At 51.5% G+C, this 26989-nt stretch overlaps 1 protein-coding gene across 4 annotated transcripts in view; it reads right to left on the reverse strand.

Annotated features, from left to right (window-relative positions):
- Positions 1 to 91: 91 nt before the first annotated feature.
- LOC144474041 (uncharacterized) overlaps positions 92 to 26989 on the reverse strand; it is a 79190-nt gene continuing 52292 nt past the window's right edge. For all 4 annotated transcript variants that reach the window (XM_078188496.1, XM_078188498.1, XM_078188497.1 and 1 more), the window contains 6 exons: positions 13345 to 13490; positions 1602 to 1839; positions 1330 to 1514; positions 959 to 1231; positions 606 to 879; positions 92 to 492 (listed from right to left, as the gene is read on the reverse strand). In XM_078188496.1, coding sequence (XP_078044622.1) covers positions 140 to 492; positions 606 to 879; positions 959 to 1231; positions 1330 to 1514; positions 1602 to 1839; positions 13345 to 13490 — 1469 coding nt within the window. In that variant the 3' untranslated portion in view covers positions 92 to 139. The remainder of the gene's footprint in view (positions 493 to 605; positions 880 to 958; positions 1232 to 1329; positions 1515 to 1601; positions 1840 to 13344; positions 13491 to 26989) is intronic.

Genomic DNA, 26989 nt, shown 5'->3' on the forward strand with positions numbered 1-26989 from the left:
ACACTCACATGAAACTTCTCTTGGCGTCGAATGAACATGTACAATAAACATGACTACAGGCTTTGCCGACTGTTTACAGTGTTAGGACCAACAGGGTTAACAGTATATTGCTAGAATAATATGCTGATACATGGAACGATCACAGGAAACCGTGACCAGCGATCACTGCAGGTATGAAGCCTTCTCTACCGTCTCGCGATCGAACCCAAAACCAATCGTTGACATGGTCGCTGAGGAGGGCGACTACGTCCCCTTTGGAGACGCTCAAGGCGTTTCCACCTCGCGCCTCATAGTCGCTACGTATGACCAGCAAAGTGTGACGGGATCCTTTGGTTCTAGCGTTCGCCGCTGCCCTAAGGTACAATCTATCCACGCTGCGTTCTCCACAAGCCGACACGGCGTCCCTGGAGCCTCGCCTCGTCCTCGTGCTCCTGCCACGGCCGCCGCACTCGGACCTGGTGTCCCTCAGCTTCTCTGTATCAGTCATGTTACCTGGATAAATGTCTTCAATCAATAGTCGCACGTGGTAAAAAGTTCACGAACTATCTTACGATGTTGCTTATCTCCAGAGTCATTGAAACTATTTCGTATTAACATTTCTCTACCTAAGGGACGTGGAAATACATCCGTGGAGTCCTCCCAGCAAGGCCCCCTCGTTGGTTGAGGCAGTATTCCGAGCGGTAGACAAGCAGCGTAACCGACGTAGCCTTCCTGACCGTGCGGAGTCTGCACGTACAACCAGGTCTGATTCTTAAATACCGCGTTCACCACCGTACCAAGAGGAAGAGCCATCTCATCCTGAGTTCCACCCTGAGTTTGATACAGGACCGAGGGAAAGGACAGAACCACTGGAATATTCGCCGGTTTCTCTATAGAAGCCTAGAACCATTCAGACGTTCCTCTTACTGCCTTCGACTTTCAAACGGTACAATTGTTTCGACCGAACGGGAGCTCAAACCTTTGTGAGGAACGCGTCCAAATCGGCGATCTCGTATCCGAACCTGCTGGGAGGTCTAGGCTTGTGAGACCGTTTCGTTCGTCTGTGCCTGTGCTTCTCTCGACCACTCGGGGTGGACGTCGATTCGCGGGGCACGAGGGAAGGTTCGGACACCGCTCTCTTCACCTTCTCTTTTTCCTTGGTCTCCTTCGCTCCTGGGAAATCCTTCTCGGACTGCTTCTCCAGGGGACAGTCCAGGGAACTCTCGGTAAGCAGGGCTTCTTTGCTGACTGCCTGTAAATATTATATATACGTCAGAGTGCTGTTCATTTTCCAGATCGGAGCGGCCTCGATCTGGACAACCGACGAATTTCAGAAACATTTGAACGAACCTTTTCCTGGACCTCCACCTTCTCCGTCCTCTCAATCTTCTCTATCCTATGCAGGATCTTCTTCTCTCTCTTCTCTCCGTCGAGGCTCTCTTTGCCAGCGATCTTCTCCTTCTCGCTCTTCACGCTCCTTTTCGAAGATCTCTCCTTGGCGTCCCGCGATAGAGTCTCCCGATCGCCGTTCCCACCTTCAAGCAGTTATTAAATCAGCTTTCACGCTGCATGTATCGAATCGTATTTCGATTCATTGAATCAACTCTTTCGCGTGATTGTACCTGCGTTCTCGTTGCCAGTTGAATGGTTGTTGTTGGAGGCGGGCTGCTGTTGCCCGCGTAGGACCCAGGTCAAAGAGATCTTGGGGCGCAAGAGGTTGCTTGGACGTTGCCCCATGCTCCTCGGCAGCGCGAGGGGCGTCGGCGATCTTTCAGGTGACGGCGACCTCGAGGATGCGGGCACTACCTGCAGCGGACAATCCGCCACCAGGTCCACCGTCTGCATCGAACAGCCATGTTCCTGAAATTCGATTTAGTTCGTTTCTTTTATCGACGTACAAGATTTATGTTAGTTATAGACGTAGGGTGGTATCATTGGTCGAGTTTTTTAACCATTTAGCTGCGTCGATATATCTTATGATCGCGTTACCATAAGCATTTTGACATAAATCTAAAAAGCTCAAATTAGTTGCATACATATTTTTTGTAATCGTACCAAGTCGAAACATTGTGCAACTGTTTCTTTAAATTCTGTTAATCTGTTTGTCCGAGCGGCGTAGAAAACGAGCAGACCGGCGAGAAAATGATCATTTCTTTCGGTACAGCGGAGACGGCCCCGCGTGAATATCAGAATCCTCGTTAATTTCGTCTCGCCTCCTAGACGGGATAACGAGCGGGACGACCCCGATTCTACCCGCATCACGGCCCCGCAGAATTTATTAGACGACGAACCCGTTAATAACATTCCCGAAACAAAATACGCATCGGAAAACGGCCGTTCGTGTCGCGCGTGTATAAATTAGCCGGTTCCTCGATCACGACCCGTTAAGTCCCGTCGCCTTCTCCCCCCTCTATCTAGAAAGCGGATTATTAATTCGTTCCATAGGCGGTCAATTAACTCCGGAGCAGAGTCGCGGAAATGAATTATTCGAGGGCCGTGTAGAAATTTACGGCTGTCGCCGCGCATAAATACCCGAGGGCCCATGGCCACCGTGTTTACCGGACGTTCCACGTTCTCGCGAGCCTTGATTTCTCACCTGGATCTCGAACAATAAGCGCTGTTCTCTTAGGACGTCGAATCCGTAAGAAACTAATTCTATAACATAATTTATATTTAAATATTGTTTACTGCGCTTGACAAAGAACATTTTAATTACATTTATCAACTCGTGAAAAATTGTAAAAGAAGTGAAAATTGAAGGGGTGCGTGCCGACTGCGACGACGCGACGAAAACGCGCGGGTTCGAACGGAGAGGGTAGAAAAATGTCGGTCGGGATCGGCGACACCGAATCGGCGGTTGCGGCGCGGACTTTTTTACAGCGATCGTTACCGGTCCGGAAAGCGATCCGAGCGCGAGTCGCGTGGGCGTCGATATTTCAAGAGAATCGTATAACACGGTCGACGTCCAACATGCGGCGGCCAGGGCCCCGAGTATTCAATCTCGGGCTGCCACGAGCACCGAGAGAATCTTTCTCCGAGAACGAATGGGGGGGAAGGGGGACCCCGTTGAGGGTTTCGAGGAACAACGGCCGCGAAGGAGGTGTAAATTATAACGCGGGGCCCCCGGTTCGAGAGGGCGGCTACTTAACCCGTCCATTCGACGCGTAAAATCGAAAGCGGCCCGGGTGAAACGTCTTCATTTTTCATGACCCGCCGGAGAGAGGGGTGGAGGAAGCGGGGCCCGAGCGCGTTTTCCGCCGGCCGGCCCCCGCTTACCTCCCCCCCCACCCCGCTTCATTACCCGGCAAAAGAAGAATAAAATGGCCCGACGTATTCGATCAGCCGCAAACAAATTACTGTATAATTTTCCCGCCGGCGCGATTACTCACGTTAATGGCGCAATAACTCATAGGAACGCGTTTGCCCGGGCCCGGACCACGCGTAATGTCTTCGGGGATCTGGGCCCAACGGGGACGGCGGACGGGACGGCGGGGGCCCTCTGAAATCGCGACCCGGATCGCCGACCGACTCGTTAAACGTCATTGTGCCGTGAAATGTTGAGCAACGGGCCGTTTCGAAAAAAGGAGTTGCATCGCGGGGACTCGGCGGTTGACGGTGCTGAAGCATTTGAATCGCTTAACCCGGCGGTCTCGCGACTGGTTAGCACATGCTCTTCTTCTTTAAGGTGGCGTAGACGGACTTGGAAATTATTCTATGCATTGGTCCATGTCATCGGTTACGGAATTGAAACGGAAGAAATAAAAGCATTGTACCGGGCGTTCGTATGTGGCTTCGGTATTGCCCTAAATATCGCACCTGCGTCAAAGCCAAAAGAGAATCGTCGAAGAGGCAAGAAGAGGCCACCTAATCTCCGCGATAAGTCGGGTGATCGGCGACCGCGTCCCGTGCTCGCAAAGACGAGTCCCTAGGGTGCTTGGAGTGGGGGCCCGTAGGGAGGGTCCCGGCTTAAATGACAGAAAGGATGGTCCGCGGCGCGAACGAACACGCGAGGTAGCCCCGGGTGACAAGTTAAAGAAGAGGGAGGAGAAAGGAGGTGGCGGCGCGAGCCGTGGCGAGCCTCCTCGGATCATGCTAATGAAATTCTCAAGATATCTATCTCGCGCGGCCACTGTGCACGAGGCATTAGTTTAGCGTCCCGCTCGCGGCCACCTCGATCTTATCTGGTCGCCGCGTTCGTTCGGACGCGTGGTATCAATTTCCGTGGAACGTGAAACGCCTCGGCTAAAGGCCCGTCCCCGGCTCGTCACAGATTTCAGCTACCGGTTGCTCCCTCCGCCTCGGCCACCGACGATCTAATTAACCCACTAACGGCGGTCCTCGATCGGGGGCCCTTGCGATCTCTGGAGAATTCTCTTGGCCGATGGTCGAGCCCTATTAGACCTTTGCACTCGAAGCCCTTTCAATTCTAAATCGAAAAAAAAGATTGAAAGAATTTTAAGGTGGCAATGTCTTATTTTATTATATTATAATTTGCTATATAGTTTCTATTTCTGAGGAATACAATCTTTACTTTATACAAAAATTTGCTATGTGTTCCATAAGCACTAGACGTATTAAAGACCTCTATTTTACGTCTGAATTATTTTAATAATTTAATATTATTATTTTATAATTCAATAATTTAATAATATCTTACGTCTGAACGACTTCCGCGTCGCTCTCGACTTCTTTAATAATCATTAAAGATGCTTTCGTGGTATCTGGGTGGCGAATATGATAGTAACAATAACGAGAATAAAATTTTAATTTAAAGGATTCGTATACGTAAGACTTCGTATTCGTTTGGACCCAATCACGGGGAGCCTCGCGTGGGCGTTCGAGCTGTCGGTGGTTAATTCTAATTCTGGTAGAAGTCCCGGCTGGTAGCGTCGTGAAAAGGTCGCGGTAGCAGCGAGCCTTTGAAGAGGCAACAGGAATAGAGACGATTCCCTTCGTCAGAATTCACCTCGTCCCACGGTATTCCCACAATGAGGATGCTGTAAACGTTGGAAAGAAAATCGACGAGTCACGGCGCGGAACAGCGGTATGAAGACGTGTCCGGTGACTGGTGGACCGACTCCTTCTCGTCTCTCGAGAGGAGGGCCCTCCGACGCGGTGCGCACCACTCCGATGAAGCGGCGATACAGCACCGAAATTATTTTAGAAATTATTTTATTATGAAAAATTTCGTTCGCGTGAAATCCAGCCGTGCCTAAAAGGTTAAGCTTTGAAGGTTGCAACATTGATTTTTGGCAACGAGGATCGCTGCACCGTCGGATCGGTTACCGCCGCGACTGTCGATGTTAGACCAGACTTGGTGTTAGGCCACAACAAAGACTGTTAACGAACAAGCTGCAGAACTTTGCCAAGTTCCGTCCGGCTGTACCCGAGTATCCCGAAGTCGAAGTCTGCCACGAATCAAAGGTCAGACGCGTTTAACCGGCGCTCGGGACGAAGGTAGAGGGACAAATTACTACCTTCGCTCGCGGCTCCGATCGTGGAACCGGGTGGGAACGAAGAAATGGGACGCTCCAAATGGAACTTCGAAGCCGTGAAGTGCCGTCCGGAGGATCGTGAGAATGGAAGGCGCGCGCTGCGGGCCCCAGCTATAGGCGGTGATTGATTTAAAGGTCACGCGTTTCCACATTTTTACTCGCGTGTCCGCGGGTCGTCGGGGGCCCTGGTTCCCGGAATGTTTAACCCCGGCTGACTCGCTCCGGGGCCCTCTCCCGTGGCCGAATGTCTGCCGGATCGGGCGCTTCCTCGCTGAGGAGTCCGCGCTCCCGTCCTCCTACCCCTTTCCGTTCCCTTTCGACGTCGACTCTCGCGAGCTTAATTGCAATCTCTGTTTCGCTTCAAAATACAATTATAGGACCTGCTCAACACAAATCCACCCGTAGCATGCAGTTCTCTGAACAGTCGTTACTTCAAATAAATTTTTATCTCTTTATTACATTATAATCAGCAGCTGCACACCAACTATTAAGTCTATTATGGGACCATTGGACCAAGGGAACTATGGGACTATGGAATCATGGGACCAAGGGAACTATGGGACTATGGGACCAAGGGAACTATGGGACTATGGGACCAAGGGATCGAGTGAACTACGGGACCAAGGGACCGAGTGGACCGAACGAACGATTGGACGAACGAACGATTGAACGATGGAACGATTGAACTATTGAACGACTTATGGACTATGGGGTTATGGGGCTATCCATCCATCCATCCATAAATCCATGGATGGGAGTTGTGTGAGGTTAAAGTGACGGAGAAAGTGAAGACCGGGATCCGGTATCCTTGATCGTTGCGAACCCAGCGTGGTCCGTCACGCTAGTGCAGACGGTTCTCGAGCACGGACTTAACCCTAAGAAACCGGAGCTGTTTCGTCATCGAAATTTTAACTTTCGAGTTTCCTAGTATTTTAAAGCGTCTTCTGTTATGCTTGTATGCTTATATTTCGTAGGGAAATTTAGGACAAATACGATTGCCAAAAACAAGTTTAGCATCTGGCTCGACGATTATCCGAATCGAATGGTAGAAAATCGAGGAAATAAATCGAACAGCGCGTTTCGCCGCGGAACCTCGAGACGGAATCGCAGAAGAATACCGACGTGACAGTGAACATGTTAATCGCAAAGACTGCAAAGGCCGGGCGAGGAGAGACGCGGAGAGAAAAGTACACGAAGGTTTCACCTGGCCGGCTTCAACGGCGGGTCGGCCGTGATTTCTGCGACTTTCGCGGGCAGCGCGGTCGCCGCGTAACGCATAGTAACGGTACCTAATAACGTTCCGATAAGAGTTGTCGTTTTGCTGTTCGACATATCGGAGCTGTTTGTCCGATAGGCTCTCGCGAGGCACGCCCGGAAACGACTCGTTCGAATCCTCGTAAAGCGTAATTACGACGTCTAGTTTTGCTCGACGGCGCTCGCTCGGCCGGCCGGCCTGTCCCCTGGGTGGTTATTAACTGTTTATAACGTCGTTTATTTACAGAACCGTACAATCTATGACATTGCGCCGCGGCCGTGCCTGGTTCAACTCTTTCGTCCCGTTTTTTCATCGGCTTTGCGAGCGGGGCGAGTGAGCGCGCGGACGTCGCGCGGAGGAACGTACAATTTCGACGTCAATAAAACGCGAGGCTTTAATGCCCGGGGACCCAGCAATTTGCGTTCAGGATCGCGCGATGCTATTAACAATAATAGTATTGTAACCTATTTCGCAGTCGCCGCGGCGCTGCGCGCTTCGGCTCCGAGGAGGAAGAGGATAGTTACCGCGGAATCCGACGTGTTCGAGCTGTCTTCCCAGACGCGTCGTCGTTTTTCCTTCGACTATTTTTCATTCTTCGGTACCGGGACACGTGTATTTAAATTCGTCCCACCCCAATCTATTTACAACTTTGTTCTTTTGTTTCCTCGTCCTATAACCGCGAACTTACACCGAAATGCAAAATACCGGTACACGTTCAACGGCATTTCGTTGGCGATACTTTCCGCTTATCTACTCCACCAATATTTCCAAAGTATTTCTAAAGTGTTTTCAAGCATAGTTTCAATACCTGTGGTATTCTATTGTCGATAAAACTGAATACATGGTATCCAGAACCGTTATGACACAAAAGAGACATTGTTTTATTTATCTTATTTTGTACACGCTATTTTACTATCGTCAGTTGTATTACAGTAGAGACTCTTTTAGCCAAAGGTTTATTTTTTTAATATCCTGTCACCGAAGCATTCTACGATCTAAATACTTTGTTCAAGTATTCTCCACCTAGCTATAGTGTACTACAATATTTTTGTATGCACCGATTTTTATCCAGCGAATTTCGCAGCGGTCGCGAGGAGAAGCGGAACGGTCGGTGGACCGGTGAAAAATCGGCGGTCACCCGGCCGGCGATCGTTCAACCTTTACGATCCGAGAAAGACATGGCGGTTAGATGCTAATCTATCCCATCATAGCGATTTCACGAGTCCTGGAACCGCTGTCCGCCGATGTCCGCGATGCCGGCATTCCCGCGACTCGATTACCTCCCGGGAACACGATTTATCAATTCCCGATCGCGTTTTACGATCGATGCTCGTTAATTGTCCCGTGGACACAGCGGCGCGTGATTCCCCGGCGCGGCGCGGCGCCTCGCCGGACACGCCGGTGAAAATCAGCCTCGCCTTTTTCTGCCGGTGGACAAGGAAAAGGGAAACGGACGCAGGCGAGAAGGGACGGAAAAAAGGAAAGCGAGGCGATGGTTTTATTTACTTTGGACGAGGCGAGGCGCCGAGAGCGGAGCTCGTTCGTACGCTCGTAAAACTCGTTCGCGGCCGTCGCGGGGCCATCCCGGCGTCGACGAAACGCGCGCCTTATTCCCTTCAGAATCCCTCCGTTCGGATTATTATCAGCCATTTACACGTTTATGCTCTTTGCCGTGCACACGGCGGACGGTCTGCCCTCGCCTTCTTGCGCGGCCCGGCTAACGGTATACCGCGCCTGATTTTCCGGTGCCATAAAATCCCTTTGCAGGACGACGCGTAGTCTAGCAATTAACGCGCGCGACGCAGCGCGGCGCGAGCTCGCCTGCTCACCGTTTGATTTAGTGGCCGGCCTCGTGTAATTCCGGGGTCGACTGCCAACCCTGGAGCCGCGTCTTCTAACCGACGATCGCGACCGACTACCTTTATTACGTCATATTTCTGTCGAGCGGGCCCCCGTGTCTCGTCGTTGCTCGTTTTCACCGTCGCGGATTTCCCTGCCGTTAAATCGCCAATCAGATATCCCCTCCGTATATATTTTCGTCCGCCCTCCCACGGGTTTCTCGGACAGATCTCGCGGAAGCGGTCCAAGATCCCGGTGAAACGATCCCGTCGCGTCCCGGATTAGATCATCCTAACATCTCGTTAGCGATTCCGAGAAACTGCGAAAGCTCCGCAAAAGGGAACGCGCGGTGGGACGCGTATCTCGCGCCTCGGCCACCGCAAACAACCATTTTATTTCGTCTGAAATGCACGATTTCCTGCCGCTGTTCGCAAAAAACGCGACCAGCGAACCCTTAAAACCGCAGTCCGCGCGACCATCGATCGATCGATCGATCGATCGCCTATCGATCCTCCTACAGAAGGGATTCGGTTCCGAGAAACAGGGCGGACCGCGTTCTGCGCCGTGCTCTCTGCTCCTGATTCCATCGATAGTGGCTCTCAGTCGGGCATAGATCGCTCTGTCGGGCGTCGGGCACGCTCCGTAGAAACGGAGAGCGTCGCGGCCACGCCCACTCGCAGCTGGCCACGCCTGCACCGCGCAGAGACAAATCACTTTCTATTTCTTCCTGTGGCGCGAGTCGTTCGGCATCGCCGAACTTAGGAGGAGTCTGGAGGGTATTGGAAGACGGGAGACAATCGTCTACTGCTTCTAAATTAAACAATAAATGTTAATGCTAAATTCGATTCGACCGTTCGGGAACTCTGTGCAGCGAGGCCACGCCCCCTCGGACCGTCTCCGCGGTTTTCCGCGATCGCTGATGCTAAACTCGTCGATGCAAAAACTTCTCCCTTGTTCGACCGGCATTTAAAGCATTCTCCGGGACAAAGGGAGCTCTGCTCGGTCCCCGAAGAGGTGGTAGGCTCGTCGGAGAGGAGTTCCAAGGCGCGAGAAGACCGCCGATTTTCTCGGAAGCCGCGGTGCCTGCCGAGCGGTGCAGCGATCCCGCGCGAAGAAGAAGAGGATCGTGGCCGTAGAAAATCGCCGCGGCGGAACGCGGCGACGCCGATGCCGATATTTTCTGGCCGTGTAACGAGCGGGAAGGTTCGCCGTTTATGTCGGGGGCCCATCTCCTCGGAGCCTCCCGCGGCCGGGTTTCCGGCAGAAGCTCCGTGGAAGCGGCTCTCCTCCTGGAACGGCGCGCCTCGTAAAGAGAGGGTCCTGGCCGCAGGACAACCGGCAAAAACCGCGAGAAATCGCGTGGCGCTCCGCGTCTTTATTTGGATCGGAATTTTTCGGGGCGGCTTCCTTCGGGGATAGAACGACGCGTCGCGTCTTCGCGAAGATTCCTGCGCGTAGCTTCGCGCTTTTTTCGAGGCCCTCCCCCTCCTCGCGACGTCCGCCTTCCCTGAAGCGCCCGCGAAGAAGGATGGAACAGCGATTCGCGCGTCGTTCCGGCGGCCGCAGCGGCGCGAGTTTGATCGATGATTTTTCACCCCGGCGTGGAGCGAGCACGGCGAGCGTGCGTCCATTTTAATGGAATCGAAAGGCGCTCGATTCTTGGATGAATGTGACAGTGGAGCGTTCGTTGAACGGTCGTTAAATTTGCTTAATTAAGACTTACTTGAACGGGGGTCTGAGATCTCAGGCTCTTCGGCGACGAAACGAGAGCCATTCCGTTTTTCAATGCAACGGAATCATCCGCGATCCTCGTGATCCGTCCGTTTCATCTCCGCTCTTAAAGTTAACAGTGGACGCGGTTTCATCTATCTTATCACTTTTTTGCAAAAATAGATCTCGCCCGGGGAAAAGTATATGGGTTAATAGGTATTGCTCGAAGACTACCGGGCCATTAATAAAGATAGACCCACGCGCGAAACAGCTGCGGGCAACGAGAGGAATTTCCTTCATCAACCGAAGAATTCCAATAGCCTTGAAAGCAAGAAAATGATCATTCGCTTCGTGCGCATCCTCCCGGAGAGAGCTAATTTACTCACACGATCGAGCAACGCTTCTTTGGTCGGAATAATTATAGGATCGCGAGTATGCCAATCGTTCTTGCGGGGAAACAATGCCGCGAACGATGCAGAAAATTCCGCGCGGAGAGATTTCTTGCGTTCGGGAATGTTAGCGGGTTCTCGGAAGAGCGACCCGGGGTCCGCCACGAAGGTTAGGGGATGAAGAGAGACCTGGGCCGGGTGGCGAAGTTTCGTTGAAAGCGCAGGAGATATCGATGCCGTAACTCATGTTTGACACAGGATAATTTCGCATTCCGCGGGAGTCGAAGACCTTGGGGAGGCCTCTCTCGTCCTTGCGCGCGCGCGCGCTCGAGAACGCGCCGGGCCCGGCGTCGTTAATAAGTCAGGCCCGTTCAAAGAAACGCAATTTCTTAGGCATCTGCTTGAATTCACGAGCAGCTCGTGTATCTAACTATAATTTTCGTAGGATCCCGCGAAGCCTCGCGCGCGCTCGCGGACGCTGACGTGCAACCCGCGGCACGCACAAGAAACTCCGCCGTTCCGTTTCGTTTCGTTTCGTTTCAGCCTGTTCTCCGTTCCAGTCGCACGACTCTCCTCGCTCCTTTTCCCCAGAGCCGCATCTACTTCTCCTTGCCTCTATTCGACGGAACATTATGCAAACCTTCCCCCGGCTTCCAACCCTTGCGAGGCGCTAACCTGTCCGCGCCGTTCAGGCTAACAGCTATATACGTATGTATATTCGTGCCTCGCGGACCCGCGTGCGTCGAACATCCGACGTGCGTTTTCGGAACTCACTTAATTGGATACGGTTTCGCGTACTTTTTGTCGGTCGTATTGCGATTTCGAACGCAGCGCTTTGTTCATAATTGAGGAAGGACGACGTCAATTTACGACGCATCGGGAGAGGATGGCGGAAGCTGGAACGTCCGATAGAAAGCAATTCGATCGGGCAGACGTGGCAAAGATTTACCTGGATGTTCGGAAGACTGTATCGCCGCCGGTGCAATTTTTCTTAACGATGCCGTAACGTTCAATCATTTAAATGATAATATTTTTTAACGATGCCGTAACATCTGATTACTTAAATAATAATACTTTTTAACGGGACAGGTCGTGCTCGAATGCGAATGTTTTATCGATGATAGAGAGCGATTAGCGCTAAACCCGGCGAGCTGGAATGACCGGCGTTTTTGTCTCGTAAAAGTGAGAAGATCGAGTCCTCCTCGATTAGTGCAACTTGTTTAATAATTTTTCGCGAGAGACTCTTGAAACATTGCATGTTTCTATAAATAATAAGAAGGTGAGAAAATAAAAATATTGGCGAAAGAATGTTGGGAATTGATCGCGGGCGTAGCTGCAGGGACAGGGGAGCGAGCATTAGGGTCGGATGTTGAGGAAAAAAAAGAAGTCCCGAGGGGTTTCGAGGCAAAAAGCGGCCGAGTCTCGCGGTGCGAGCGGTTTTCCCATGAAAATTGTGGGAACCTAACAGGAGAGGAGCGGCGAACAGCGCCCCGGCCGTTTAACCAAAATTACATTTTATATGTACGGGGGGGATCATTGCGCGAGACGGTCCATGCGTAACGGCCGCGCGGCGCAACGGTGCATTTCCTTTTACTACTGCGGGCCAGACAACGGAGGACCGTAAAACCCGAGCGCGGCCTGTTTTAACGACAACTGCAACTGCAGAAATCGTGGCGCGGGAAGGCCTCCGGGGAGACAATGCATCCCTCCGAGCGAACTCGAGCCCAATCCGCGCCTTAACCACAGGGCACGCAACCATCTGGCTATTGTAGAACCCGCGAGAACGCCTATGGGTTCGCCAGGATCCAGTCGAGCATTAAAAAGATCATTAACCCTCGCTCGATGATCAAGGATATCGAACATAGTCGCTGAAGAATGTCCAAGTTCGTTTCTATAGCTTATTTATATACTCCTCGTCAGATAGTTTGACACAACCCGTTGGGAAATGGTCTTCGAACATCTTTTAAGCGGTAATCATTTTTCTCAAACCTGTCTTGCAGATAATAAAATAGAAAACTCTCGTCTTTAAGCTTTTTTTTATCTGAACTCGGCAATTTATCTTCGTGCAGAAAATCGGGCGCCGATCAGAGAAATTCTCCAACGAGAAAAAGTCAGCTCGCGGCTAATTTATTAGCGGCCACACAGAGTCGTATCAATTGTACGAGAGGCCGTGGACCCGGCCGGCTCAAGCCCGCGATAATTAAATCCGGCTCACGAAAGATCGCTAATTCGATCCACGTTTCGATCCATATAAATGCTAATTACCGGTGTTCCCGTTTCAATCGACCGATTCGCCGCGCGCGCGCGAGAAAGAGAGAGAGAGGGAGCGAGAGAGAGAGAGAGAGAGAGAGAGAGAGAGAGGAAGCAGCTCGCGGCTGTAATTCCATTTCGAGCGTGCGTGTACAGCGCGCGGGCCGTGGGGCCACTTAATTACGATGGTAACGGGCACCGCCGGTAAGTCGTGATCTCGTCGAACAATAGGGCGACATTGTTTCCCGGGGCTGGCCACAGGCCTCGGCGATTGAACCGTTCCTAGCTGCCGAGGATCCGGTGGCCGCCCTCCCTCCCACACGTACGTAATGTACCTTCCTTCCTTCCTTCGTTTCTGCTTGTCGCGCGCGTGCTTTATGGAGCAACGTAGGCTTTTCGAGAGGCGAACAAACTTTTTTTTCTTTACCTTGTAGGAGACTCTGTCCTCTTCGTCCGAGGAGGAGGGCTCGGCGGGATCGACGCCCGGTGTCGCTACAGCTTCCGTTTCCGTTTCCGTTTCCGCCGGATGAGGCTCGACCTCGCTGCTCCAGGAGTGTCGCCTCTTCAGGTCCCCTGAAATCATGCGATCTACGTTCAAGCAACCCGCTCCTGACGCGTCCGCTGCCCGAACCTGTTTCGGAGAAATCTCTTTTCTACGGGTCGACGTTTCCTTTTCTTTCGATAAATGAATAGCAATCGGTAGATATAAAGATGACAGTAAATGAAGAATAATTATAGGCAAGGATTATTTCTTCAGACTCACCCTGTTTCTATTTTATATCATCTGGAGCATTTTATATATTATAAAATTGAATTTTATGACTTATGTAATAACAGATAATAGCTTTTGACAATTTTTTAGATATTGGTAAATTTGATAAAGATTATTTAAAAATGATAATTTTTAGAGGCGCCTGAGAGTCGACCGCAAAGGGCTAATAATCGGTAGAAATCTTTTCCTTGTGTTTAGCCATTGTCCAAGTAGACTAGTCCCTCTGTCGTCTAAAAAATTGAGGACATTTCGACTCGAAGTCTACTCGTTTTCAATTCTAGGTGCACGTACGAAACAGCTGTATCGTCTCGTTCTCGTTTCATCGTTCCGCAAGACTAATCCGTAGCTGGTGGTAACCGATACGGGTAAAACGTTGCTATTTGCGCGAGGAACCTTGGCAGTTCGATAATCGGACGAAAGGTTAAAAATCCGCGGCGAACGAGATCGAGGCTTATCTCGAGAGTGTTATCAGGTTGTTAGGGTGTTAATGCCGCGGAACTAGAGTATCGGTATCGGAATCGGTCGTCGATCAAAGCCTGGGGCCGGCTGGTAAAATGACGAGGGACCGTGGCGGAGAGAAGAAGACGGTGGCGCGTGCCGCCGGGCCCCGGCAGCAATTAATAAGGCCCCCGGACTCTCTCAATCGGTCGGCCGCTTAATTAGAATTGTCACTATCGTTCATCTCCCCGGCGGCTGTTTAACGTCGACTCGCCAATCGAAGCGTGGCTGACAAAACTGGCCGCTACCACTTTTTGCCGTTGGCCTCGCCTCGCCTCGCCTCGCCTCGCCAGACGCGGCAGCGCGGCGAGCATAATCCTGTACGCGTCTCCTGTTACGGACCTCGGATTTCCCGGCTAAGTAACGCGGGATCAGGGACCGGATCCCGGCGATCGGCTCGGTTATTAATTCCGAAGCTGGTTCCAGAACGGATCGGCGAGGACTAAATCGTATTACGGTGGCCTCCGGGGCCTACGGTCTCTCTCTCTCGGTGGCGCGGCCCCTTCGCCGGCAATCCGCATGAATTAAATGTCCCCCGATTGCCCGACGATCTAGAAAATTACTCGGCCGTGTCGTCGAACGACTTTCGGTACCGTTCGCACACGATCATCCGCGTCTTTAGCGGGATTCCGCCGGACTGATCCAGTTTATTGAAACGTTGCGACCGTATCGGGACCTCTTTTAACGCTGGGCACACCGTGCCGCTCGAAATCGCCGGCATCGCGACTTTTAATTTCGAATATATGCTCCACTGATGCACTAAATAAAGTAATAACAGTATTCTAGATGATACTGTTTCCTATGAAATAGTAGAGTATCTCCGAATCCCGTTTTTCTTTAATTGCTCCAGTATATTGGATTAGAGAAGTCTGATCTTTGGGAGCGAACGCAAAGATCGCTGAGAGCAGTGGATGCAAAGATCGGCGAGAGATAGATAGAGAGGGAGCAACGTGCTCAAAGATGGAGAGATCGCGGACCCGAAAGGAACAAACGAGGATAAAATGGAAACGTAAAGGGATTCGTTAAGGGATCGAGCAAGATCTCCTCGAGATCTCTCCGGGCACGCATTCGCGGATTTCCATGGAGGGCCGCGGAACATTTAAGGTCGATGCACACCGGTTCGAACGAGGATAATGATCGGAGATAAGCTCGCAGGTTAAACACTGTACTCGGGACGTGACTTATGGGATTCGATCGGGTGGAAGAGGCGCCGATTCTACCTACAAATTTACTCGTTTACTCGTTTCTTCGTGGAATGCCGTGGAGTCCCACGGGAAGACCGCAAAGGGAGCGAGCGAGAGAGAGAGAGGGAGAGAGAGAGAGAGAGGCCGAGAAAGAAAGAGAGAGGAGAGAAGAGAGAGAGCGAGGAGAAGCGACCGCGGCGGAGATCACGAACAGGAAATTTATCGGTTCGACGGTCAAAGTGTGAATTACGTCGGTTCTCGCGTGAGCTGCAATAAAATATTCCCCAAAGCTCCATCGCATTGTGCCATCGTACCCGCTTATTTCCGTCGGTCGTATCTCACGGGATCCGTGCGCGCGGCGAGAACGCGTTCTCCCCGGTGCTTTATTAATAACTAGCCGAGCTCTGTTCGCCCACTTATCGCGTCGCTAGTTCGCGAAACGGAGGAAAGTTCGGTGCAGGTACGCGCGACCTGCTCTTTCCTTCCTTTCATTATCCTTTGTCCAATCTCGGAAGCGTATCTTATCGATTCACGATATTGCTTCTGGTTTAAAATCGAACGATCAATCTCTGCGATATTCAAATCCGAAAGGTATTTTCCACGGAGATGCGTGAATACGAAGGAAGCTACTAATGCAGTGGATGCAGATCTGATTCTTTATTTGGCTCCTGCTGCAAGTGTGGCTGTAGCAAGTGCGCTGCAAATTCGAAACAAACGAGACAGCGTAATTCGAAGGGGAGATAATTTTAAGACAATTTTCATTTCACAAAATTTGCTTGCGACGAACGCGGCCAATCTTGATACGTTTCTCAGACGGAACGGATGGCAGGGGATCCCGCGCGCAGATAAGCAACTGTCCGATCATAAATTCGATTAAGAAGCCGAGAAAAAGTGCAGATTATTATACCGGGACAGATGCGGTGGGCCCGGAAGCCACACGTGTGATGCACGTGCTCGCGTATGCACACGTGCACCAACGCGGCCGACATGGCGCGACCGGGACAGCACGCGAAACGCGACAGCAAGTTTGAGTTCACGGTGTCCGTGACAAATCGACGTAGATGATAGTTTATGGCTCGGCGGACCGTGGAGGCGATCGGGAATGGTATGCAAAAGATCTCGAGTTCTTCGTGTTTCATTCTCCGTTAACGAACCTCTCGGAGTTACCGCGAGAGACTGGCCCTGTTCGACCGATTTCTGAACACCTTGAATCGCATCCTACAATTTAACGAATAAATCACAAATTCAAAATCGCAGAATTTATCGCCGCAACAAATTCCCTCGAAATTAAAAACGTCAAGAGGCAGACCTCTTGTCTAACATTTAAAGAAAAAAAAAGAAGTAGGAAGTCGGACAGTTCAGACGAAAGAGTAGGACAGCGACCACAGCCACGGTGCCCACGAAAAACAAACGTCGGGCAGACAGAGGCGCACGCTCGCGCGCACACGAATTAATCTCGGGTTAGACAAGCGAGCTAGACAAGACCTATCAATTAGCGGACCGTCCTATAAATCATCGTTCGTGCATTGCGTCCGCGGAGAGACAACTAAAAATCGTGTCACGGCCCGCAAGAACAAAGAGCCAGGGAGAGCCCGGGGAGCCGAGCCGAGCCGAGCGCTTTCCCGTCAGAAAGCTCCAGCCGATGATTGATACTTCCGGAATTCGGCCGGCGCCGCAAAGAATTCTAATTGCGCTCGCGATCCGGTCGCGGACGATGATAAATATCCGAGCGGATCGGTGGGATGGAAAATCGTTTCTTATCTCGGGAGAGCGAACGTGGGGGGGGAGAGAGAGAGAGAGAGAAATGACGAGATGAAGAGAGAGAGAGAGAGAGAGAGAGAGAGAGAGAGAGAGAGAGAGAGAGGGAGAGAGAGGGACAGCGAGATCGGCACACGAAAAAGACGCGCGTTACCTGTTCCAGTTCTTTGGATCGTCGAGGCCCGAGGATCCCACGGCGACTCATTAACATTTAACCGGTAATCAGCTGCGCGTCGGACGACGAATCGGGAGGAGGAGGAGGAGGAGGAGGAGGGGGGTAAGAGAAATGGAAGAGGGACCGCGGCCGCGATAACGCGGCTAAATCGGCGGGGGTAGCTTATCGTCGGGATCTATCTCGTGGCCGGTCGTTAACAGTCGCCGGACGGACCCGTGGACGTGGATCGTCACGATCCAGCGACGGTGATCCATGCCGCGGTCCGTGTCATCGTTTCTTGTTGGCCGATCGGCCGGCCGAGCGCCTCCCGGCTCCTTTACATTTCCACTTTATTTATGGTTATCGAGCATAACCGGCGTGCCGGCTCCCGAGAGTCATCGATGATTTCCTCGATTAGATCTCGCCACGGTCCGGTGTCTCTGCTTCCGCGTCTCTCTACACGCTCTGCCTCTCTACATGTATATCTATGCACGCGCGTGTACGACGCGTACGCGTGTGTTTGTGTGCGAGCGCGCGTTAGAATCCCGTCACGCTGGCGATCGGACGACGCGACGATGCCACGCTGATCGGCCGAGTATTACTACCTTGCCAGGTTGCAGACGTCGGACGATCGACGATTTTCCACGATCGAAGATGAAACCGTGGATCTGTCCGCCCGCACCTCGGGAACGATCGACGGGCCACGACACACACACACACACACACACACCGATCACGTCGAGCACTCGATCATCCGAAACAGGAACACGCCGCGACTCGTCGTCACTGACACTCACCGGTTAACACTATGCGAGGCGATCGCCGGACGCGTCGCCCACCGGATTCCGTCGATCGGGTCTCGTTTCAAACCGATCCGGATCCACCCCGGACTTTTCGAATAGACGAACGCTTCCTGTGATCGCGGCCGTCCGACGGCCGGGTCGATCCGCGGACGGACGGTTTTCGGAGGATCACGAGGGATGCACTACAGTTTCACTCACAGGTGCAGCTCTCCGACTAGACTAAAGGCGGCAGCGTGCTCGTTGCCAGCAAGTACTCTAGGAGAAGAGAGAAAGAGAGAGAAAGAGGAGAGGCATACAGGTGCTTCGATTGGTCCATGCTTCCCGCGAAAACGACCCAGCCAATCACCGTGACCGCGCCACGTAATTGCCGGGTATCACGATTCACAAAAACGGGGGAGGGATATATGCCCTTTCGAAATTCCCCGAGGTGAGGCTCCCCCGGTTCTTCTTTCTCTCTGCCTTCTCTCCTTCATCGTTTTACTTTTCTTCTGCTCCCTCTCTCTCGCGCGCGCCGTTCTTTTCCATTCGACCAAATCCTCCACGCGATTTTCCTGCACCTAGGAATCTGCGAGATCTTTCGAAAACCTTCGAACGCGATTTTGAAAAGCTCCGCGCAAAGGAGCAAGATTTAACAAAATTTAAGACTCCGTTCTTAACAGAATAGGGACTCTTTTATATGCAAGGGTTACAGAAACTTCGCAATCGAAGTAGGCGTTTTGATAGAAATGGTGGCCGGTCGAAATCACCGCGATCTTGTCCTAGTTTTAAAGCAATACAGATTAGTCGAGCTAGCGAGCTTATCTCTTTTCTCTCGATAATTATTTGACATATCTTATTTCTAAATCATTTTGAAGCAAATTGATTCCGAGATAACGCCAACATGCTCATAATTTCGTGCTCGAAGTGCCCAGAGTTCTGTGACGACTGTCTCTTGCTTTCCTCGTATCATCTTTTTTCTTTTCTCTCTGCTTCTTCTCGACGTTCTACCTATTTTCAAATAATGGTCGTACAAATTGTCATTATTTCCAGCGACCGAGTTCATAAGTCTCGCGCGATCAGGTTGCAGAGATTTTTGCGCGAGAAACCCGAACCGGAAAAACCGCCGTTTAAATACACCGAATGGCTCGGAACAACCCATTCGGGCATTTTTTGTTCGGTAATTATCGGTAATAGTGCTTATTTAACGGGACCAACCTGCTGATACCAGTACATAATTATTACGAGTCACAGCGCCGGCGCACGTGTAATTTAAGACCCATAAAACACGAGCCGAACTGGTAAAACATGTTCTAGTTGCACACAGAGAACGGAATATAGATCGATTCGTTTGCGGGAGTCATTAGCACGGTTGATTTTATTGCTTGTACCTCGTCAAACGTGAAACAAAGACGTCGGGATCTGTCGAATGATGTTACGTCACACGTCACCAGTCGCGCTTGGTTTACGAAACGCGTCGCGGCACGACGCCTACAGAATATTTTAATATCCTACGCAAATCGAATTTGTCCGAGTTCGTCGCGGTTAATATAATTCGCTTCTGTTTTTTAATAACAATAGCTGGTTGGAAATTACACGGCAATAGCCTCGAATTGAGGAATCGAATAATTAAGAGAACGGTAAAATCCAGTGAAATTTCGGCTCCGCGTCGCGACGATTGGAGATATTTCGCCTCGAATCGGGACGAGTCGAACCGAGTCGGACCGAGTCGCAACAAAGTGGAGCAACCCGGTCAAACGAACCGCGAAATTCCGGCTGTCTTATTGATAAATAAATAAGATCCGAGGGGGAGAGATGCGAGCGATCTCTCTCGCGCGCGAGTGCTGGCAGGATTGGGCGGGCGCGGGAGAGCCACGAAGCGGTGGTTGCGCCGAGCGGCGAGTCGAGCGCGGAGAGGAGGGCCGAGGGTCGAAGGAATAAGGCGAAGGAGGAGGGCCCCGCGACCTCTGACCCTCCTGGGAACCACGGGCCCCTCGAGGCCCTCGCCGAGAAAGAAGCTCGGGAATCCGGCGGGGCCCACCCGGCCGAAATATCTTCGACGAAGAGCGCGGCGGACGGTGCCCCGAACCACGAACCACGAACCACACGAATCACGAACCAAGAACCACGAACCCCGAACCCCGAACCACGAACCACGAACGCGCCTTGCGCCTTGCGCCGGCTCGACCTCGATCGCCTCGGAATCGCATGCCGGGCAATACCGGCACCGATCGCCGAATTAATTTGTCCTCGGCTCGATATTCCGCCTCGGCTCCGCCACGTTCCAACCGTACAAATTACCCAATAAGGAAACCCCTCCGCGGGTTCCATCAACCTCTCAGAGGTTCCCAAACTTTGCTTTACGCCCCCGTTTCCAGAGAATAATTACCCGCCTCTGCTCCAACTCTTTTCGGAGGTCGTTACTCCGGCTCTGCCAGTCATCATTAGTTCGGGTTTATTCCGATTATTATCCTTATTATTACCATTACTTCTTCTTCCTCCTATTATTATTATTACTGTCATTGTTACTACTCTGACATCATTTATTATTTTTATTATTACATCCACATTTATTTTTGCGGATTTATTTCTAAAATGTGTGGAAATAATAATTCAATCCCAAAATCCTCTGCAACCGAATCCTCGACCTAAGCCAAGAAATAATACAAATATTATTGTTTTGCGAGTGTTAATAATTTCGTGGCAGCGTATCGGCGACGTCAGAGTGCAAAGGGTTAACCGCGGGACACCTTTCGAAGAATGTGTTCTATTTGCCGGGGAAACACGAGCCTCGGAGGGAGTCGAGAGGCGAAGGAGGAGAGGTGCTTTACAGCGTGTTGCCGCGGAGCTCGCGAGGCCGTAGACGTCGAAGTCGTTGCCGGGTACGCCGCGCGGAGGCTAGGAGAAGAGGACTTAGGGTCGTCGTCGAAGAAAAACATTTCCGATCTTTAATAACCGCGTCTGGCCGGCGAGACTATTATCTCTCGGATGCCCTCCTAGCGCGTCCCGACGACGCGAGCATTGTCGTTAACGATCGCGGGGCCTGTGTCCCGCGCCCCGCGCCCCTTTTCCGCTTTGCATCATTACGGAAGATTGATGTGGTAACGGTATACGGTTGTTCATCTCGCGGTTAAAGTGTCTCGTCTTTTTTCGCGGCCGATATTCCTCGAAAGCCGAAGCGAAGCGAAGCTCTCTCCTCCTCTCTCTCTCTCTCTCTCTCTCTCTCTCTTTCTCTCTTCTTCTCCGGACGGAGATCGGCTGCACGGAGCTCCGAGAGCCAGCCGGTCGGGGTCTAATGGGCCCAGCCAGGGGACTACAAAGAGAAATTTTTCGATAATGCCGTCGGCTCGGGCCGGCTGAAATTTGTAACGTCGCCGGGGACCAATCTTCGGTGGCTCCGCCGCGCGCTGTGTGCTGGCTCTCTCTCTCTCTCTCTCTCTCTCTCTCTCGGCCGCGCGCCGGCCTGGGCCCTGGGCCCTGGGCCTTGCTGGCCCTCTTCTCTCGGACAACGTTCCTACACCGTCGTCGCTATTTCCACGCCGATGTATGGGGCTTCTTAGCGGCGCGGCGGCCGGTGACAACCCGTAAACCTCCCGGCCCAAGGATAAATCCTCCTTTACCGTGAAACTTTCCACCCAGCTATCATTTAGGCAGGATCACGCGGGCCCCTCTTCTTCCGCGTCGTAATTTCCGAGCGCCGAACCGCGCGTGTAAATGCGCCGCTGGCTGCCCCCCCCCCCTGCCGCCCCTGAACACCCCTCGAACACTCCGGAGTCGACAGTCGAGAGTCGAGTGCCGAGAGTCGAAAATCGAGAGTCGAGTGTTGTCGAGAGCAGTCGGCAGACGTTCGCCATTCTGCCTCGCGCCGCGGTCTGCGCCCCGTCGAAATTTTTCGCAATCCCCGGCGACCTTTGACTCCAGCACCCCCCCCCCCCCCCCCCCCTTTAATTACTAGACCGCCGCCGCGATTCGCCGCGCCTGAATTAAACGATTTCACCGAAATTTCCAATTTCATCCTACCCGCGCCTCTGTCGGGGTAATTGCCACGCTTCAACACTCCAGCGGGCTCCTCGAGTTCGGTTAATTCGCGGATCGCTCCTCTTGAGAGTATTTTATTAACCTTTGAACGACGGACAATTTCCAGCATCTTAGTAGCAGTAAATAATTACATACGACTGTTACGAAACCATAATTTATATGGAATATTTTTAACTGCGGAACCAAGTCGACCATGCGCCCGATATCCGAGGGTTAATACTTTTACGAATTTCATTAACTCTGCGCGTGCGTGCGTCGTCGCTATTTGGACATTGTCAGAAGTTAACATATTTATATTATTATTATTATCACAGATCGAGGAAAGTATCAGCAATCATTCCCACATCCGTATCTCGATCCGTCGTATGCGAGGCACCATCTTAACAAGAAAAGAAATCATTTTGTCGTTTCGCGAAGAAGAGACCTCGAAGGCGGGAGCAACGAATGAGATATCAACAAAGAGACGCGCATCTCGAGTTGAACGCGCGGAACATCGTCGCATCGAACGATCAATTTAGCCGGCAAAAGGTGCAAAAGCTACAAGAGCACCACGGTCCACAGTTAAGGAAAATAAAATGGTCGTTCCTGTCTGAATGGAAGCGGAAAGATCGTCGCCTCGACATCAACAGTCATCAAAGTAAATCCGCGACCGAGTCGGACCCCGTTGCAAAAGATTCGCAGCCTCCGGTTCGTTTCCACCTCTCTGCGAGTGGAATCGGCCGGCAATTTCGCTCGTGTTTCCGGCCGGCGAGGAGAGATCCCGGAAAGCGACCCCGTAGAAAAAGCCGCTGATGACTCAGACGGTTTGATTCCCGATGGTGGTTGCAACGCGCGGCGGCCCCTCTCGTCTTTGTCGTCTTTGTCGTCTTTGTCGTCTTTGTCGCGGTGCCCCGTCCGTCCCCCCGGCGATATTTTTGTCGGCGCAGGCCGGAATTTAAGGGGCAAGCAGGCGCAGAAAGCGCGCAAGCGTGTAATGGTGATTGAATGCGGCTAATGGTCGTCCCGTACGGGACTCACGGCCCTCCACGATATACGTTATGACTCGGGCATAACATTTACCGGGTGGTAAACAGGCGAGCATAAACTCTGACGGGGGCCCCGGCGAAACAGCCCCCTTATGCCTCCTCGTCGCAGAAAATCGGCCGACCGACTCCTTCCGTTCCTCCGTCGTCGCCGTCGCCGTCGCCGTCGCCGCCACCGCGGCGATCCAATTCGCCTTTCGGCTGATTTCATCGGCGATGATGAGCCTCGGCCCGATTCGATCCGACACGTGACGAGGAAGTCCGCGATTTTAGAGCTGTCCTTTGCTTTCTAATTATCCTATTATCTATTCAGCATGGCAAATATGGTCTCACATTTGAAGCGTTACAGCGGTGAGAGGACATCTATTTTCAAATCCGAAAGTAGTACCTTAAAATAGAGATTTCAAGCTTTAATTTAAAGAAAACGCCATTATCCTAGGATCATCTGTCCGGAAATGATCACCACGAAAGACTAATCAACTAGCGAGAGGTTTTTCCTTCCTTAACTGTTTCAACGGAGCAAGAACAATGTTTCGAAATTCCCTTAATCTTTACAACGATTCTATAAATATATAAAAATCCGCAGTTCGGTAATCATTTGCGGGGACGTTAAAGCGGAGCACCGCGGGAGGGCGGCATTATACAGTGATTACTCGTGTTCGCAGATAATTCAGGCGGATTCGAAAGCAACGCTATCGAACGGTGCTCGCAGCACGGTGAAGAAACGCGAAAGACGCCGTGATCCGCAGCCGAGGCTAAAACGCGTGGATTATCGCCGCGCGAGTCGCGAGTCGCGACAAACTCCTCTTGCGGCGGGATGCGGGATGCGCGATGCGCGATGCGGCGCGCCGTGACAAATCGTTCTAAGCAGCGTGACGGCGTAAATCAAAGATGGCTGTCGGATGAGTTCCTTGGGGGGCTGCGCGGCCAGGCGAAAAGAGGAGGGTCCCCGTTCGCGAGAGGGCCAGCGGATAGCTGAACCACGATTAAATCGTAGTCGATAAAGCCTGGCGGGGCTGGGAGGCATTAATAATAATTAGCCACGGCGTGCCGAGGAATTAGCGGACGACGACGGGCCCGCGGATAAGAAACTACGACGATGATAATGGAATCGCGCGGCTCGCTAATCAATGGAGAACAGGCCGGGGATCCCGGTCCCCCCCTGGCCGGACCAATTAGGACAATTGCCAGGCAAGGGAGAAACACGCCGAGACCGGTAATCGATTATTTTCTGCAGCTTGCAACTATTGCGATTACAATTAGTTCTGGGAATAATACAACAATTTCGTTTTACGCTGTTCACCTTTCAATTAATGATTTTATTGATCTAGGAAGGCGTCGAATACGTTTTCTCTTTACGGGATGTCGACGGTAAGTAATATCGTTAATTCTCAGCGCTGAGAATTGACCTCAATCATTCCCGCAAACTCGAAGTAATTTAACGGACGATGCTGGAACTGGAAAGTTTGAAAGTATCATTGTGGATGGTACTTTCACCCTTTGCAGCTGGAGTTATTTTAACTCGAAATTGCGCACGAAAAAAACTTGCGGTAATATCAGAATAAATGTCTCATTGTTACATCTATATTATTTGATACAATTTTTAAACTAATATAAAGCTTGCAGCGGTGAATCAATCGGTCCGGCCGCTCCATAATTTATTAATTAATGTCAGGGGGGGTTTCTCGGTCAATGTTGCAGCAATTTTCTTACGCGGCACCGTAGGAAACGTACAAAAATCTTAAAATCCGTCGGAGACCGCATCGCCGAGCAATAAAACGCAGGAGGTGGGGACGACCGCGAAATAATTATGCGGATCTTATAATCGTATGCGCGTTCGCGACGGACGTGTGTGGGTGGATTCGCTAAATTTCAATCTGTTCGGCTCGGCTGAATCGTCATGGTGTGACGGCTGCGTGACGTCACGACGCGTGTGGTCCCTTTCGGTTTATTAAGGCGCGCAGCTCGCAAAAGAGCGCACCCTCGCCTCGCTCCGCCTCGCCTCGTCTTGCCTTGCCTTGCCTCGTCGGAACGGGCCCCCGGGCGCCACGGTGCCCCCTCACCCGCGTGTATAAAGAACGTTAAGAGGCTCGGTGAAACGGGATTAATATATTAATAAAATTACCGTGCCGAGGACGCGGCGCGGCGCGGCGCGGCGCGGTTTCGCGTCGGCGTAAATCATCCCCCGGGAATTTCGTTGATCCTCGCGGCGCTCGTTAATTCCTGCGATCCTCGATTGTTAAAACGGAAATAAATAATTAATGCACCCCTCCTCGTATCTCAACCATCGACTATTGTAAATTCAATGGCGGTTGTTTTAATTTCCAATCCAATTCCGCCCCCGAAATCGAAAATCCAGTAAATCTGGAAATTGACTGGAATTCGAGGAAACGGAAATATAATATACAGATAATTAAATATAAATAGTCTGCAAAGATATTTGTTATAAAAATGCGCGTCGCCGAGCGAAAATAATTCCGATGCAGTTGGCAGGATGCAGCGACCGGAGATGAATCCGGCAGGATCCTCGAAACGCCGACGGAACGATTAAATCGTAACGCAGGACGGGCCGCATAATTGCCACTCGGTTGAAGAAAGTATATTAGCCGGGGGGTCGGGAGGTTAATCGAGAATTTGAAGTTCTCCGGCGGATCCTTCTGTATCGGTGGTTCCTCAATCTGCGCGCGATAAACCGGCAGCTTATAATCACTCGGTCCACATGCTACACCTCGCGCGATCTCTCTCACGCGAGTCCTCCTCGTTAATTGCGGTGGAACGAGTAATTAGTCGATTCCCGGGCCACGCACGCAACAGTGTAGCGAGATGAACAACCTGTTTCATGCGCGGACTGAGGATTCTTGTGCAAACTAAAAATCATCCCAGTTAATCGCGACGAATACAGCTTGGATGAAAATTCTTTTAACAAGCTAGCTACCACTTATGCTTGTCAAGCGTAAAAGGTGACGAGCATCGGCTATTTAAATTGTAATTTTCGTGACAGCAAAATCGTATTCTCAAATTTTAAGATGTTTTTCGAATAGGTATATATTAGTAATAAAATACCTGTCATCGCTCGAGCCTCGCGACACATACAGGTGAGCGTTCGGAAAAGGGGGCGGCGCAGCTAACTGGTTAATGCCCCTGACAAGTTGAAAATAATGCGACGATATCCTTGCTTTTTCTATTGTTATATATCCGCTTTCCGTTCGATGCACAAATTTTTCCCATAAATGCATAGAAATCCGCAGTCTGTTCGCAAGTCGGAAGGCTCGTGGAACTAATCCTCCGGCGAGCCTTTCCGTCGGCGAACCGGCGCGGCGGCTAGTAAAAAGTTGCCGGTCTCGTTAGCGACGAACGAGGTGTGCTCGCGGATGATAACCGGGGCCGTTGTTATCGAGCTCGCCGGCGAATCTCCGTGTAACGATCGACAGTCGGCGATGCTTTTCCACTGTCGAAGGGGCCCCTCGTTGCCGATCGGACAAGAACGGCGACGGGTGTGCCGCGATCGATTAACTACGCCGCGAAAAAAAACGTGGAACGAAACCGCGCCCGGGATCGTTAAGTCGATTGCCGATCTCGCTAACTCATCCTTCACCAGAAAAACGGGATCGATCTCGCGGATCGCTGACAGAGACGTCCCTCGATCCCTCCGGCTTTCGCGACGCTCGGGTTTCATTTTGTTGTCTTTGGCGCTAGACCTACCGAGCCCTAAAAGGAACTACGATATTCAGGCTGGACCAAAAGTCATTCGACAGCGGGAAATGAGGGGTTACTTCAAGCAACTTATTCCTTTATAAAAATTTTTTCTGAGCGATTTTTAATTGGCTATTGTTTTCCGTTAATAAATCACCTACATAGAAGGATAAG

This window comes from Augochlora pura, chromosome 8 (assembly GCF_028453695.1).
Source record: "Augochlora pura isolate Apur16 chromosome 8, APUR_v2.2.1, whole genome shotgun sequence".
Lineage (NCBI taxonomy): Eukaryota > Metazoa > Arthropoda > Insecta > Hymenoptera > Halictidae > Augochlora > Augochlora pura.